Source organism: Typopeltis vanoorti, chromosome 5, assembly GCF_054136105.1.
Source record: "Typopeltis vanoorti isolate ZY-2024b chromosome 5, IOZ_Tvanoo_1.0, whole genome shotgun sequence".
Lineage (NCBI taxonomy): Eukaryota > Metazoa > Arthropoda > Arachnida > Uropygi > Thelyphonidae > Typopeltis > Typopeltis vanoorti.
This window is the reverse complement of record NC_143553.1, coordinates 163,935,001-163,949,165: the sequence shown is the minus strand read 5'-3', so window position 1 is coordinate 163,949,165 and position 14,165 is coordinate 163,935,001. Positions and strand designations below refer to the sequence as shown.

Below are 14,165 nucleotides of genomic sequence, written 5' to 3'. Positions count from 1 at the left end.
GATAAAAGTTTAAAAACATATCACTGCCAGTCGAAACTTTTTTTTTTCTTTTTCTTTTTTTTTTTCAAAACTTGACAACACATATTTGTAGTTTGGTGAATAAAGTACAAATGAACTGAAAAGTGACAATTTTGTTACTACATCTGTAGATACCTTCACCAGACTAGAAAAACAATCGTACCAAATTCAAACAATACGACTGTTAGAATTTGGTTATTTACAGAGAGACAACTGATATTTTAGTCTATCACGTTACTTAAACTTTAAAAAAGTTTATTGTAGAAAATAAAAATGATATCGTAGCATGCAGATAAAAAATGATATCGTAGCATGCAGATAAAAAATGAATCAACATGTATATATCAAATAATAATCGCCTTTGGAAGAGAAAAATCAAAATCATTAACAAACTTAATACCCATACCCGTTCTTCATTTAAATGATACCAAATGATGAAAACAAAATGGGTATGAATTTCCAAACTTTGAAAAGCTGATGAATTTCTTGCTTGCTGTGATCATAAATAGTTATTTGAATGTAAACATTTTATTTTTCTTGCGAGTCGAAACTTATTTCAAAACTTTACCACCCGTACATTCTAGTAATGGGGGAATTAAAAACAGAGACCATACCAAATAACGGATTTGTAGTTTTGTGAATAAAGTAAAAATGAAGTGATAAGTGACAATTTGTTACTACATCTGAAGTAGATACCTTCACCAGACTAGAAAAAACAGTCGTACCAAATTCTAACAATACGACTGTTAGAAATTGCTTATTTTACAGAGACAAACAGCTGATATTTTAGCCAATCACGTTACTTAAACTCTAAAAACGTTTGTTGTAGAAAATAAAAAGGTATCGTAGTGTGCAGATAATAAGGAATCAGCATGAATGTATCAAAAAAAAAAAAAAATTACAACCAATGGAAGAGAAAAATCAATAACATTAACAAACCTTATAGCCAGAACCGTTCTTCATTTAAATGATACCAAATGATGAAAACAATATGGATAGGAATTTAAAACTTTGAAAAGGTGATGAATTTCTTGTTTGCTGTGATTCCAAAATAGTTATTTGAAAGTAAACGTTTTTTTTTTTTTCTTTACAATTTTCTTTCTTTCTTTCTGAGCTAATATTTATTTGAAATAAGAATACATAATTATTTATTTGTGTTGGAAAGAATATCTAATATAATAATTGTGTTAAAATACATAAATATCCCTACTGTGAAAAAAAAAAAAGAGTCGGACTGAGAGGACAACAGTCAAAATACAAATTTAAGTAAGACCACAACATTTTTTTTTTTTTTTCTCCTTGTAAAATTTAATGCCACAAACTAACTAGATTTTTGTTATTTTATTTTATTTATTTATTTTTTTTGACTCAGTGAGTTAAAAGTCTTATTTGTTCATGCAAGCCCTCAAATATATCAAGAATCTGTCAACTCTTGGAAGCAAAAAAAAAAAAAAAAATCGAGTATTATTTTAATAACCAGAATTTTAGTGCAGAAGATTTCACCTGAAATTACAATACTGCTAGAATTTGGTTATTTTACAGAGCCATTAGATATTTTAAACCAACACGTTACTACACACACACACTATTTTTCACCTAGGTACAACAAGTTGGCGACCGGATAAGAGAGAGATATCTTTAAGATACGACTTCTGAAATCTGAAATTCGTGAGAAATCTACAGTGTTGGAAAATAAATTCACATTTTATTTATTCGTTAATTTTGCTCAGTTATTCTGTTAGAATATGTAATTAAACTGATTTTTAAAAGTAAAATACAGAAAATAGCCATTCAATTTGAAAAAAAATAATAATAATTTCACTTGTCAGAATTCCATACCTTAACAGCACTCGGAATTCGAAACCGGAAATTACACTTACCCTAAACAAAAAGGCGCATAGACTTTCCTACCAAGCTTAGGAAACATAGCATGAGCAACTGTGGGAAGGAATTAAACAGAGAACGAACCAATCGGATAGTAATCTAAATTAAATATTCAACTAAGTCTCATATACTTTATATATTTATTAATATTGCTCAGTTATTCTGTTAGAATATGACCTGTAAAAGTAAAATACAGAAAATAACCAATCAATTTGAAAAAAAAAAATAATTTCACTTGTCTGAATTCCATACTCTAACAGCAATCGGAATTCGAAACCGGAAATAACACTTACCCTAAACAAAACAGCGCATGGAGCTTCCTACCGAGGATGGACACCCGTGGGAAAGATTAATACAGAGAACCAAACGGATACTAAAGTAAATTAAGTAGTCCACTAGCTTTTCTGGTTATTTACAGAAATATCTATCAACTCCTATGTTTTGTGTGTTTTGTGGTGTGAATATATGTTAGCCACAGTAAGCTATAATGAAAAAGTGAAATGTTCTTTTCAGATTTGTGTTTGTGTTCTGTGAATACATGTTAATCAACAATTGGAATATTCAGAAAACCTACTGTAAAAGACTTAATGAGAAATATTCAGTGTTGGAAAATAAATTCCCAATTTACAGATGTGACTCATGTCATCCCCTTTGAAGAAAAGCGCTCGCTGGGGGATATTGCAATGACGAAACCTCACCATCTATGCTCCGTAATCTAAAGGACAAAGTAACTAGTTCAGGTTACAGTATTTACAGAAATTTCATTCTTTGTGGTTTTTGTGTTTGTGTTGTGTTGTGGATATAAAATTGAACTATTTTGGAATAATCGAATTTCGAAGAGTCATCTGGAAAGCTGTAAGTACTTTTTTAACTTAAACATAACTGATCGCATGTTGTTTGGTAAGCGTAATTCTAATACTGAATAGTTTTTTTTTTCCCATAAGAATAATCATAGGTTATATATTAGAGTATCAACATGGACACATTAGCGATTTTTTATGTCTAATGTGTGTGTGTGTGTGTTTAAGGACAGGTACTTTAAGTATATAATTAATTATTCAGAAAAGATCGAAACACGAGAGCCATCACGACTTTCTCTAAGAATTCCCACACTTTAACAGGAAAGAAATACCCAAAATGTATTGGAAAATTAGTACAACCATCTAGAGAAGAAAAAAAAACTGTATGTTTGTATGACATAGAATATAGTTAAATTAAATTATCAATCCAAACTCAATAACAACAAACATTCACGTCACGAATCCTAATGTTATCTTGATCTTGTCAGAAGTGTCCCACCAATCACGAGACGATTACTTAACCACTAAAATCATCCTTCCCATTCAAAACAATAACGTCACTTATTTACAACTAACAACAAATATTCACGTCACATTTCCTTATCTTATCTTGATCTTGATCTGGTTTAAAGTGTCCCACCAATCACGACACGATTTCTTATCCACTAATATCATCCTTTCCATTCAAAACAACAACGTCACTTATTTACAAATAACAAATGACGTCACTTATCTACATCTGAAAACAACACACACCCACAACACGAATCCTTATCTCTACCATCACCCATAATTCCATACGCGAACCAAAACACAAGAACTGAAGCCAGTGACACATATGTCCACAGGGAAATTCCAAACATTCCAAACCCACGAAGCCATGCACACCGGAAGCATTTTGTTCAAAGTGTCCCACCAATCACAACACGAATCCTTATCTCAACCATCACCCATAATTCCATACGCGAACAAAAAAAATCACCCATAATTCCATACGCGAACCAAAACACAAGAACTGAAGCCATTGACACATATGCCCACAGGGAAATTCCAAACATTCCAAACCCATGAAGCCACGCCCACAATGACGTCAACCAATCACGTCACGATTCCTTATCTTATCTTGATCTTGATCTTGTTCAAACCGTCACCCCTACTACTTGTCTATGTACAATTTAAAATTTATAGTAACCAATATTGAATTTATAGTTACCAATATTTAAGAACAAATGTCGTTTTTTTTCTTCATTATGTTGCAGGTACATCTCTTGTGCTACCTTTCATACTGATAAAAGTTTCTTTCATCGTTTTTTTTTTTTTTTTTGAACTTTCCCTAATATCGACTTCATGCTATATGCCAGAATTTGTACTGATTTGTAAATGTGTTAATACCAGACTTCTCAAGCGCTAATTTAAAGAGTAAGCAGGTTAGTACTACCGTTTAATATAGCTGGCATCTTGTCAAACAATTTTTTTTATGTATATTGGACCAGACATGTTCTGGATTTCCATTTTCATGTTTCTTGATTTCCAAGTGTTTCTCATCTATAATCTATGATCTGACTAGATCAATAATCTTTTGTGGGATCTGTAATTCCTCCATTGTAAAAAAATAGATTACACCTATCTGTGCTATCATATACTGCTGTAAAGTCTATGAAGAGGTGCTGTGTTTCAATTCTGTATTAATTGTATTTTCAAGTATTTGTTGTATCCATTGGAAATTTGGTTTTTCGTGGATCTTCCATTGCGGAATCCGCAGTAACAGTCGCCAATGGCATTCATCACTAGCATTTCTTTTTTTTATTAGTTTTTCTTGTATCGAATCATTCTTGGGACCATACTGTCCGCGAGTTTTCTGAGCTACTTCCACTTCTATAATTGTTGAGGTTGATTCGACTGCTTCTACGAGGGGATAGGGCCAGAAAAGTTCTGATAAACACCTAGAACAAAAATTATATTAAAGCAATTGACATAACAAGAAAGGACATATGTTCCAGTTTTCCTTAGGTTAACCTTCGTTATACACTGAGTTAGCTTTGCATTAGGATTCCCCCCCCCCTCCGATTTACATATTCGGCGCGATAACGAAGTACCACGCGATAGCAACGTCACCTGCAGTTACTATAAATGGATACACCTATCCTCTGTACGTAATCAGCAAACATTTGGTAATGGGGAAACGTAGCGACGTAAGCTAATTTGACCACGGGCAGATAGTTGTAGCCAGGAAGGTAGGTGCCAATATTTCGGAAACAGTCGTACTTATTGATTATCCGTACTATTGTATGAAGGGTGTACCAGGACTGGATTAACCATGAACAGATATCCAGCAGAAGGACTCACATTGGTCAGCCACGCGTGGTTGATCCTGGAGGTGAGTGTCTAGTTTCTCAGAACGTACAACAGTCCCATAGCTCACCCACTAGTACAACAGTGTAGAAGTTCAACCCATTTCCACATGCACCCGAACCTTGCTTCGCCTAGGGTTCCACAGCCGGAAACCAACAAGGATACCCATGATGATTGCCAGGCATCGCAAATAACGCCTCACATGAGCCAAGAAACGTCGGCAATGGACCCTCGATAGATGGAAGAAGAAGGTCGTCTGATTCCCGTTTCTTGCTGCTCCATGCTGATGGACAGGTTCGCATTTGGCGTAAACTGCATGAAACTCTATCCCCTAGTTGCACATTTGGAGGTCCAAGAGATTGGTGGATGTGGTGTTATGGTCTGGGGAACTTTTTCCTGGCACGCCCTAGGTCCGTTGGTTATCATCCCACAAACACTGAATGGTGAACGCTACATAGACCTATTAGCCCACCATTTCCATCCATATCTGCAGGAGATCTACCCCGAACCACTGTGCCGTCTGGCAACAGGATAGCACAGTGGGGGCTCGTACAACTACTGAGTAGTTAAGGGAACACGACAACGAATTCACCACATTGCCTTCAAACTCCCTGACTGTAACCCAATTGATATGTGTGGGATATACTAGAACGGGGTGTGAGAACTACTGATCCTCCTCCATGGAATGAGCGTGAACTGACGGAGTTGCTGCAGCGGACGTGGGTCGAGTTACGAATGAGGATGTTAGACACCTTGTGGAATCTCTTTCTAGGCGTTTGCGAGCCGTGATTGCACAGAGAGGTGGACCAAAGCGTTATTAGGTAGGTGTTCCAAAATGGAAAACTAACTCAGTGTATTTCTTCTCTTTTCTTATTCCCTTCTAGCCATGTGATATTCCTTAACATCCGTACGAATGTAGTCTCTCTGCTACATTCTTCTACATGCCTTATTTTTGAAACAGTCACTATTTTTACATTCTGCATCAAACTGATGATTGCACTCAACTCTACTTGTGTTTTTCTAGGACAAATCTGTTGTCGCTATTATGTCTTTGAGGGTTTCCAATCTTCATTAGAAATGGCATTATCATTAGTATTACGATATTATTAATGTCGATGGTATTAATCTTAATACTGTTAGTAGGAGGTTTATATTAGAAATGTATACATTAGTGTACATTAGAATATGTAGTATACATTAGAAATGGTATGCATAAGGCCGAACTCTTAGTAATGATGAAATTACTCATGGCTCAGACAACTCATATTAAAAAAAGTATATAATTTTATTGCTAAACAAGAAAAGAATTATGAAACAATTTATTTGCATACAGTGCTCAATATACAGTTTCAAGTTACATGGATAGCAGCATAATGTTTTTATATATATTTAATCCGAAGTTTCTGCAACCCTTCCGAAATACAGACCACAATAATGATGAACTAGCAGTGGAAGACTAACCTCCATTACAGAACTTCATTAAATTTCTTCAATGGGCAGTCTTTGATATATTGCATAACATCTTGGCCTTGACAGTTAGCCAGCCAACCATACCTGAAGATAAACATAATAGCATTAAAAAATTCATTCGAAATAATCGTATCTGCAAACATCATATATCCTAAACTAAAAAGAAATCCTCTAGCAGCTTTTATTCCTTAAATAAAGTAGGCGGGGCTCCTTTGGCCCTAATTAACGTTTGAAGACTAGTAAGGCAGTCAGTCTCCATCCTTTAAGAATTTACTTCGTGAGGAACTAACAATACATCAAAGCTTTACAGGAGAGAAAGAGAGTACAGCAGACAAGTACCTGCAACTCACGGTTCCTAACCCTAGTGCATATCCCATTATCTGAAATAGCGTAGGTTGCCGATTTTATTGAAAGGCTGGATTAAAAACCCCTAGTTTCCGAGAGAGAAAGAACACGGCTTGCTGGTGCTAGAGATCTAACCCTGGAACCGGTGAAGAAGTGCTTAGAAAAAGTTCCCCTAGTAGACTTCACACTTATTAGATTCTAATAATTGTGAAAATATGACTATTTTTCTTTAATAATGGTTTTCTCTCTGCATTATATAAAGATAGTGTCATCAGAGACAGATAACCTTCAGGATACATGCTGCTACCGATCCCTGATATTGCAACAGGAGTCCATTAACATATCCATTCCTTTGTGGAATAGATGTTTGTCAAAGGCTTTAGGCAGTAGATAATTATCATTGGGCAGTGTGAGACCACCACCATAATCCTTCCTGGAAGCCTGAAGTGGACTGAAAAAAGTACCATGTTGGTCTTTAGAAGAACGGGTTTCCAGGTTACCTTCCTCAATCCCATTCAGGATACTAAATGGGATTTAGAGAAGTAGGTGGAATTCACATTATAACAATATAATTATAATAGAAGTCATTCTGAGAAATAAAGGATACCTTCGACATATAACTATCTACTGCTATTCGCATCCTTACACGATCGTGACTTTTAGTTGCTTGAAAATGCATTGCGGGTTAAGGAAACTACAAAGTCTACTCTACAAACACATGGTATTAGTTCACAACAGTTCAGTCTTCCAATAAGTAGAATGATGGTTTCATAGTGGGCAACAGTTTCAACGCATTCTCACGTATCCGTTCCACAATGGGATTCGAGTCTACAACACCAGTACGTTGGAGTGTAAAGGAGAAATCCACTTGGCTAACCAGCCAGCTATGACTCTATTAATTTGTCTGTTTAGAGGTTAATCAGGTTAGTAAAGTAATTGAATGAGAAAATGTTAGTAATATGCTCCAATCCATTGATATGGGTTTCCGTTTTAGGAAACCCATATCAATGGATTGGGTTTCCCCACAGCTTTAGGTCGTTGATGTAAAGTTCCAATTTCAGAAGTTTAGGAGTTTGGGGTTATTGGCTATTCGAAATAATTTAGTAGCTTATAGAATGACGCAAAGATTGGAAGTACTCTTCGATGAACTTAACCAGTCGATAAAGTAGTGGCGGCCCGTGAAGTTTTAAGTGGGGATGCCTTTACACAATAATTTTTAAAAAATTATTTTTTTCCTAAAAAAACTAGGAAAAATATTCATTGACCACTGAAACGTCTTTTCATCTAGGCTTGTACCATTCAAACAATGATCTCCTTGTAGGCGTAGGTTTCTGTGGTTTAGCGGTTCATAAGAAAGATTCCGGTAATTGGACCACATATTTATTAAGATAAACTTTGACTCCTGAAGATGTAAGTCAAACGACTTACGAAACTTGTAAGTCATTTGACTTATTTTTTTTTTATTTTTAACTTATTTTTATTGTTATCTTAATAAACATGTTGTCCAATTACCGGAAATCTTTCTAATGATCTCCTTGTTTAGCTAAATAATAATGAGACCAGACGACTGGACCAATTATCCCCCAATTGCCCCATCCCCGATGTAAAATTTGATAAAATTTGAGATTTTGCTGGAGAAGAAAAGCAACAAAAATATAGCAAATGCAAAAGCTGAAGCAAATGGGAAGCCTATCATTTAATTTTTAATATTCCCAATTATTTTATCCGCATTTGCGATATGGAAGGAATGAATATGTAAATACGGTGAATTTTTATTAATTAATTAATGAATTGTTGTTTGAGAAACTATGGGAGTGATATCAACAGAATTCATACAACACACCAATACAACCGAAAGGCCACATAGGATCAGTTATCTAGTCCAGTGCTTTCAAAACTTATGGATGTAAAGCCCTCCCCCCCCCCTGGAAAAATTAAAATATTTCACGGTTCCCAATCGAAACAAAAATTCGTAATACGGACATGCATTATTATAATATTTATTGTATTTATATTCAATACAAAACATACACAGCGAATATCGCAAAAATCAAATACAAATATTACATTTTTAGCATCTTACATACCCATTTGACATGTCACACTTAGTCTTAAAATATCTTAAATTTGTTTTCATTATTTCACGGCCCCCTCAACAAAACTAAAGGCCCCAAAGGGGGACACTGCCCACAGTTTGGGAAGCGCTGATCTAGGAGACACATGCACATAATTAACACTTTCATTGCCAAGCTGAAAATTGGAATTTCGTGTGGCGGCCAATTTTTTTTTTATTTTTTTTATTTAGTTAGCGACGTCCACGCGATAACACGTGATTGGCCGTTTGGCGAGAACTCGCATCACACGATATCGCTTGATTGGCAATGAACATGTTAAACAATAATCTCGCTGCCTTCACAAAAGCTTAATCTAACTTCGGAGACGGTGGGATTATAACACCACGTCATAATCCCACTACCACAATTAACATCCAGATCACACGACTACTACTTCTGTTGCTAATAGTATCTAACTTATTAATCTAAAAATGTATTTTCTGATGTACATTTGTAGTGAACAGAAAATGCAATATTGAATTGTATAAATGTATATAATCTATAAGAACACCTTATTATCGTCATCATCATCATCATTTTTTTTTTAAATTAGCAATGCGAAAATGTAAAATGAATTCATTCAGCATTCCCTACAGAAAAAAAAAAAAGAAAAGAAAAGAAACACGTAAATATAAATCGTCAAATAAAACGAACTGCAAATTGAAATATCCCATAAATGTAAATGATAACATCCAGAAAAAAGCATTCATATTTATATAAAATTATTTCATAATAATATCGTTAAACTGAAAACGATCTCTCTTAGCACGTTAAATGAATCATCGTAAATATGTATGTAAAAAAATGTAAACTACATTATTATTATTATGGTTATTTACGCATATTTATATAATATTATTTACCTAACACTATGTACTGGATAATTGTAATGAAGAGAAAATGCCATAGTACTCGTAATAATTCAGTTGTATGTTATAAATATTCTTTATATGCGAGGAGGATAATAAACTTTGTCAATGTCAAAAAAATATATATATATATATTATTATTTGCATCATGTTGGAGAGGACAAGAAGAAAACTTTTGTCAGAAAGTGCTAGTTATCGTCGTGTTTTTCATGCTTTAGTTTCCTTGCTAATTACAATGCCCTAATTAAAACTATTCTAAACACTGCCATAATACTCACCAACTAGCAAATCCCTTTGACTCGTAAATCTTTTGCGCGCAAATCCAAGAGTCTGTAATGTCGTCATACCTCAGGTCTGGTGAAACAAAGTAAGAGATTAATGATAGTGTCATAAATTTATTCTACTATAGCATTATATCAATAACTTGTTGAAAATTCATCATCCAGATATCTATCAATGCAATAATTTGTTGAAAATGATCTGAAGGCAAACGTCCCCACTGAGTCATCAATATGGTTCAGTACTAGATTGGATAATAGAGTATAATGGAAAATATCATTTCTTTCATGCAATCTGGAAAAAAAGTAGAGAATTAGATTAACCATAAAGGAGGAAACACTTCATGATAGGCATTTTCATTTACCTAAATTTCCAGCCTATTCAAATCATTCTGTAAGTGCTGGATATCAGTGGCATCCCTGAATGTGCTACCTATTTATCTTTGCCTTTCATGTGGTATCCCATCAAATGCTTTAGCCAAATCCAACATTATCATAGTGTATCCATTCCCTTTATCCAACTCGGCCGTAACATTCTTATAAAATATGAGCAAATTTCTAAAACATGACCTTCCTTTAGTAAACCCATGTGCTCTTTGCAGAATATACCTTGTTTGTCTACCCATTTCTGTATGCGAGTTCTTATCAACATCTCTAAAATCTTCACTACCACACCAGAGATACTGATAGGTCGGTAGTTAGACAGATCAGTTTTTGCGCCACCCTTGTACAATTGAACTATCATACATTCCTTCCATTCCTGTGGTATCATTCCTGAGCTGAGACTCTAGTTATACAAACATGTAAAAGGCTTAGCCAATTCGGCTGAATATTCCTTTAGCAAACATGCTGATATTCCATCTATCCCTATTGACAAATTTTTATTCAGGTTATGCAACAGCTTTTTAGCCTCATTTTTCATGCACATCTAACTCTTCATCCAATGTAGCTCCATGTTACATACACCTGGTTGGTGTATCTTAGCAAAGTGATCATTAGTGAGATCGTTCATTAATCGGGCAATCTCATTTGCTTCTGACACTAGAGTACAATTTGCATTCAGTAAAGTTATTCTGGTACATTCATTCTTTCTTTTGCTTGCAGCATAACGATAAAATTCTTTTGGTTTGTCTTTAGCCTACATAGTTAATTTCCTTTCATACTCCGATTTAGCTTTCCGCACAACATTCGTTACTTTTCTGGCCTGAGATTTATACATTCCATAACTCTTCTCACTCTTATTCTCACGATATTCTTTCCGCATCATCTTTTTCTTGTGGATCTCTTGCTTAATAAGGTTGCACATCCATTTCACTCCCAATATCATCATCGATTATTATTATTATGATGATGATTTTCACAGATGACTTTATATTGTGCTAAAGCAACAAGGGGTAGAGGGGAATATCGTGTCACCTCTTCACGAGACTGAACAACGCAACTGCATTTGATTTATCCCGTTAGCCTAAGATGAAATTCGAATCCTGCAATCAAAGTACACTCGCCGGAGATACTTTATTTTCATTTATACTTTAATCCCTTCTTTACCCTTGCCTAAACCAGTTTGCATCAACAGTATTGAAGCCGATAAATTTTACAACTTAATGCATAACTAAGATGGATACACTTTGATTTACTATAATATCCATAATTGTGGCAAAGTTGTTTCACTTACCTACGCAGCGGACATTACATAAGTTGTATGGACCAGGGGAACACCACCATTTCGTGTTGATCTGAAAATAAAAGCGGATTATCATTACGAACGGACTATACTGTAACATTTGTTGAGCTTCGTAGCAAACTTTCAATGGAAGCATAGAAAAATTTTTATTGGGTCCATAAGCTTTCTTCGGTCCTTCATATTGAAGATTTTGGTATATTAATTATGCCTCTGACCATAGAATTCATCAACATATATATTGCATAAAGCGAATAACATATAACATATATTGCATAAAGCGAAATCAGTTATTCTGAATGGAATTCTCAAATTATAATCATATAATGCGTTAAAAACATTTATAATAATTCATTTTCACGAGAATAGTGAAAATTAAGACTATTTAAAATAACGAAGTTTACAAAAATTTATTTAGAATAACATGGAGGATAAATAAATAATCAATAAATCTTACGTCCTCAAAGAGAGTAGGGGAACCATTCAGCCATAATTTTTTTTTTTGTTTTGATTAAATAATTAGGCCGCCAATTTTTATCCATCGTCATATGGCTAGTTGAGTTTAGATCTACGGTAGATTTGTGGGCTTACGGGTGACCAGAGTATGGCAGAAGTCTGTCGCAATTTCATGTTCTTTATCCTAACTGTCATTATTGTAGAAAATTGTATGTATTCTTGCTGATTTGTAGATTAAAAATCCGAATTCCGGAAGGATAAACTCTACCGTGCTTGCGACAGAAAAAAGTTAACTTATTAACTTACTAAAAAAGGCCAGAAAATGTTCCTCTAGTTGGCAACATCCTAGTTGACCGATCTAGTATTATTGAAGTTACCATTAGTTGCACTGCATGAGTGTAATGGACTAGGATAATATATAAAATATACTGGCAGTAATTTTAACTAATACTTTCAGCAAAGTTTACCATGTTTAGCAGTGTCCTTAAATTCGGCTTGGATTTCCTACAGCATGGCAACACTAAATATCAGAATGAGCATATTATTATTATACAGGTTTATCCATGGAATCAAAAGATTCATCATATATCTTAAATTTTCTTAAACTAAGTAAACTTCACGAAAACGAATTGCATTCGAATGCTTCAGAAAAATTAAAATTCTAATTACCTGAAATAATCCATAATCATAAGAACCATCCTTGTTAGGCCCATGAATAGCACTTGTATCGAAACCGCTTTCATACTTCACTAAGCAAACCCCTGCATGAAACAAATGAAACTTTATATATTCTATATCACACACCCGAAAATATATTTTACTTGAGTTATTTACCAAAGTCAAAACAAGTGATTTCAGGGATTTAAGTTTCATCCAATAACAGATTTCTTTTCAATACTGACTTGTTGCTTTCTCTACTCTCGTAAATTACTTATTTTCTGGTTTAAAACGGAGTAGTTAAAACTACATAAAAATGATGTAAGGAAACCCATAGAGTTTGGCCGATTTAACACCAGCAAATATCCATAAAAATACACACTATTCATGATATTAAATATAAGTATTATAAATGCGAATTATCATATGAAATATAAAGTGGAAAATTGCGACAGACCTGGCAGTTCGTTTCTTGGGGATGAAGAAAGACATCGTCAAATTACACTAAGTACTAAACCAAGTAATAATTATGGGTGACTTAAATTATCCGAATATTGATTGGGTAGCAAAGAAAAACTCATGAGAAGAACGAAGGAGAATTTATTGAGCTGATGCATGACAAATTTCTCAAGAACCATGTGAAAGAAGCAACGCAAGGACAAAAATTGTTAGATCCGATCAGAGCGTCAGTTAAGGGTGTCGCTGTTTTGCCACCAGTTGGAAACAGTGATTATGCCGTACTGACCTTCCCAGGTCAGTACGGCATAATCACTGTTATGCTAGAATACTACCTTTGGTAGTATTCTAGAATACTACCTTATGCCAGAATACTATCACTGTTACTTTGGTGTTATGCTAGAATACTACCTTTGGTAGTATTCTAGAATACTACCTTATGCTAGAATACTATCACTGTTATGCTAGAATACTACCTTTGGTAGTATTCTAGAATACTACCTTATGCTAGAATACTATCACTGTTATGCTAGAATACTACCTTTGGTTCCATGGCATCAGTTGTTGAATGGGAAAGATATTAGCAAAGTATGATAAACTTTGAAAAGCGCTTAAACGTGGCAGTTATCCCTAGAATAGGAGTGAAATGCATGTGCAATCTCAGTTAACAAGAAATCTAAGAAGAGTAGGATGTGGAAAAAATATTACGAGAATAAGAGTGAGAGGAGTTGTGAAATATATAAGGCTCAGCCGGAAAAGTTACGAATATGGTACAAAAAGCTAAG

General features: G+C 34.4%; 1 protein-coding gene across 1 annotated transcript in view; it reads right to left on the bottom strand.

The window, feature by feature from the left end:
* Positions 1 to 6,320: 6,320 nt before the first annotated feature.
* The window catches only part of LOC150107019 (lysozyme C-like), an 8,972-nt gene continuing 1,127 nt past the window's right edge, over positions 6,321 to 14,165 (bottom strand). The window contains exons 2-5 of the mRNA XM_090392893.1: positions 12,937 to 13,028; positions 11,806 to 11,866; positions 10,131 to 10,206; positions 6,321 to 6,608 (exon numbers count right to left, since the gene is read on the bottom strand). Of these exons, the coding sequence (XP_090249019.1) occupies positions 6,521 to 6,608; positions 10,131 to 10,206; positions 11,806 to 11,866; positions 12,937 to 13,028 (317 nt within the window). The 3' untranslated portion in view covers positions 6,321 to 6,520. The remainder of the gene's footprint in view (positions 6,609 to 10,130; positions 10,207 to 11,805; positions 11,867 to 12,936; positions 13,029 to 14,165) is intronic.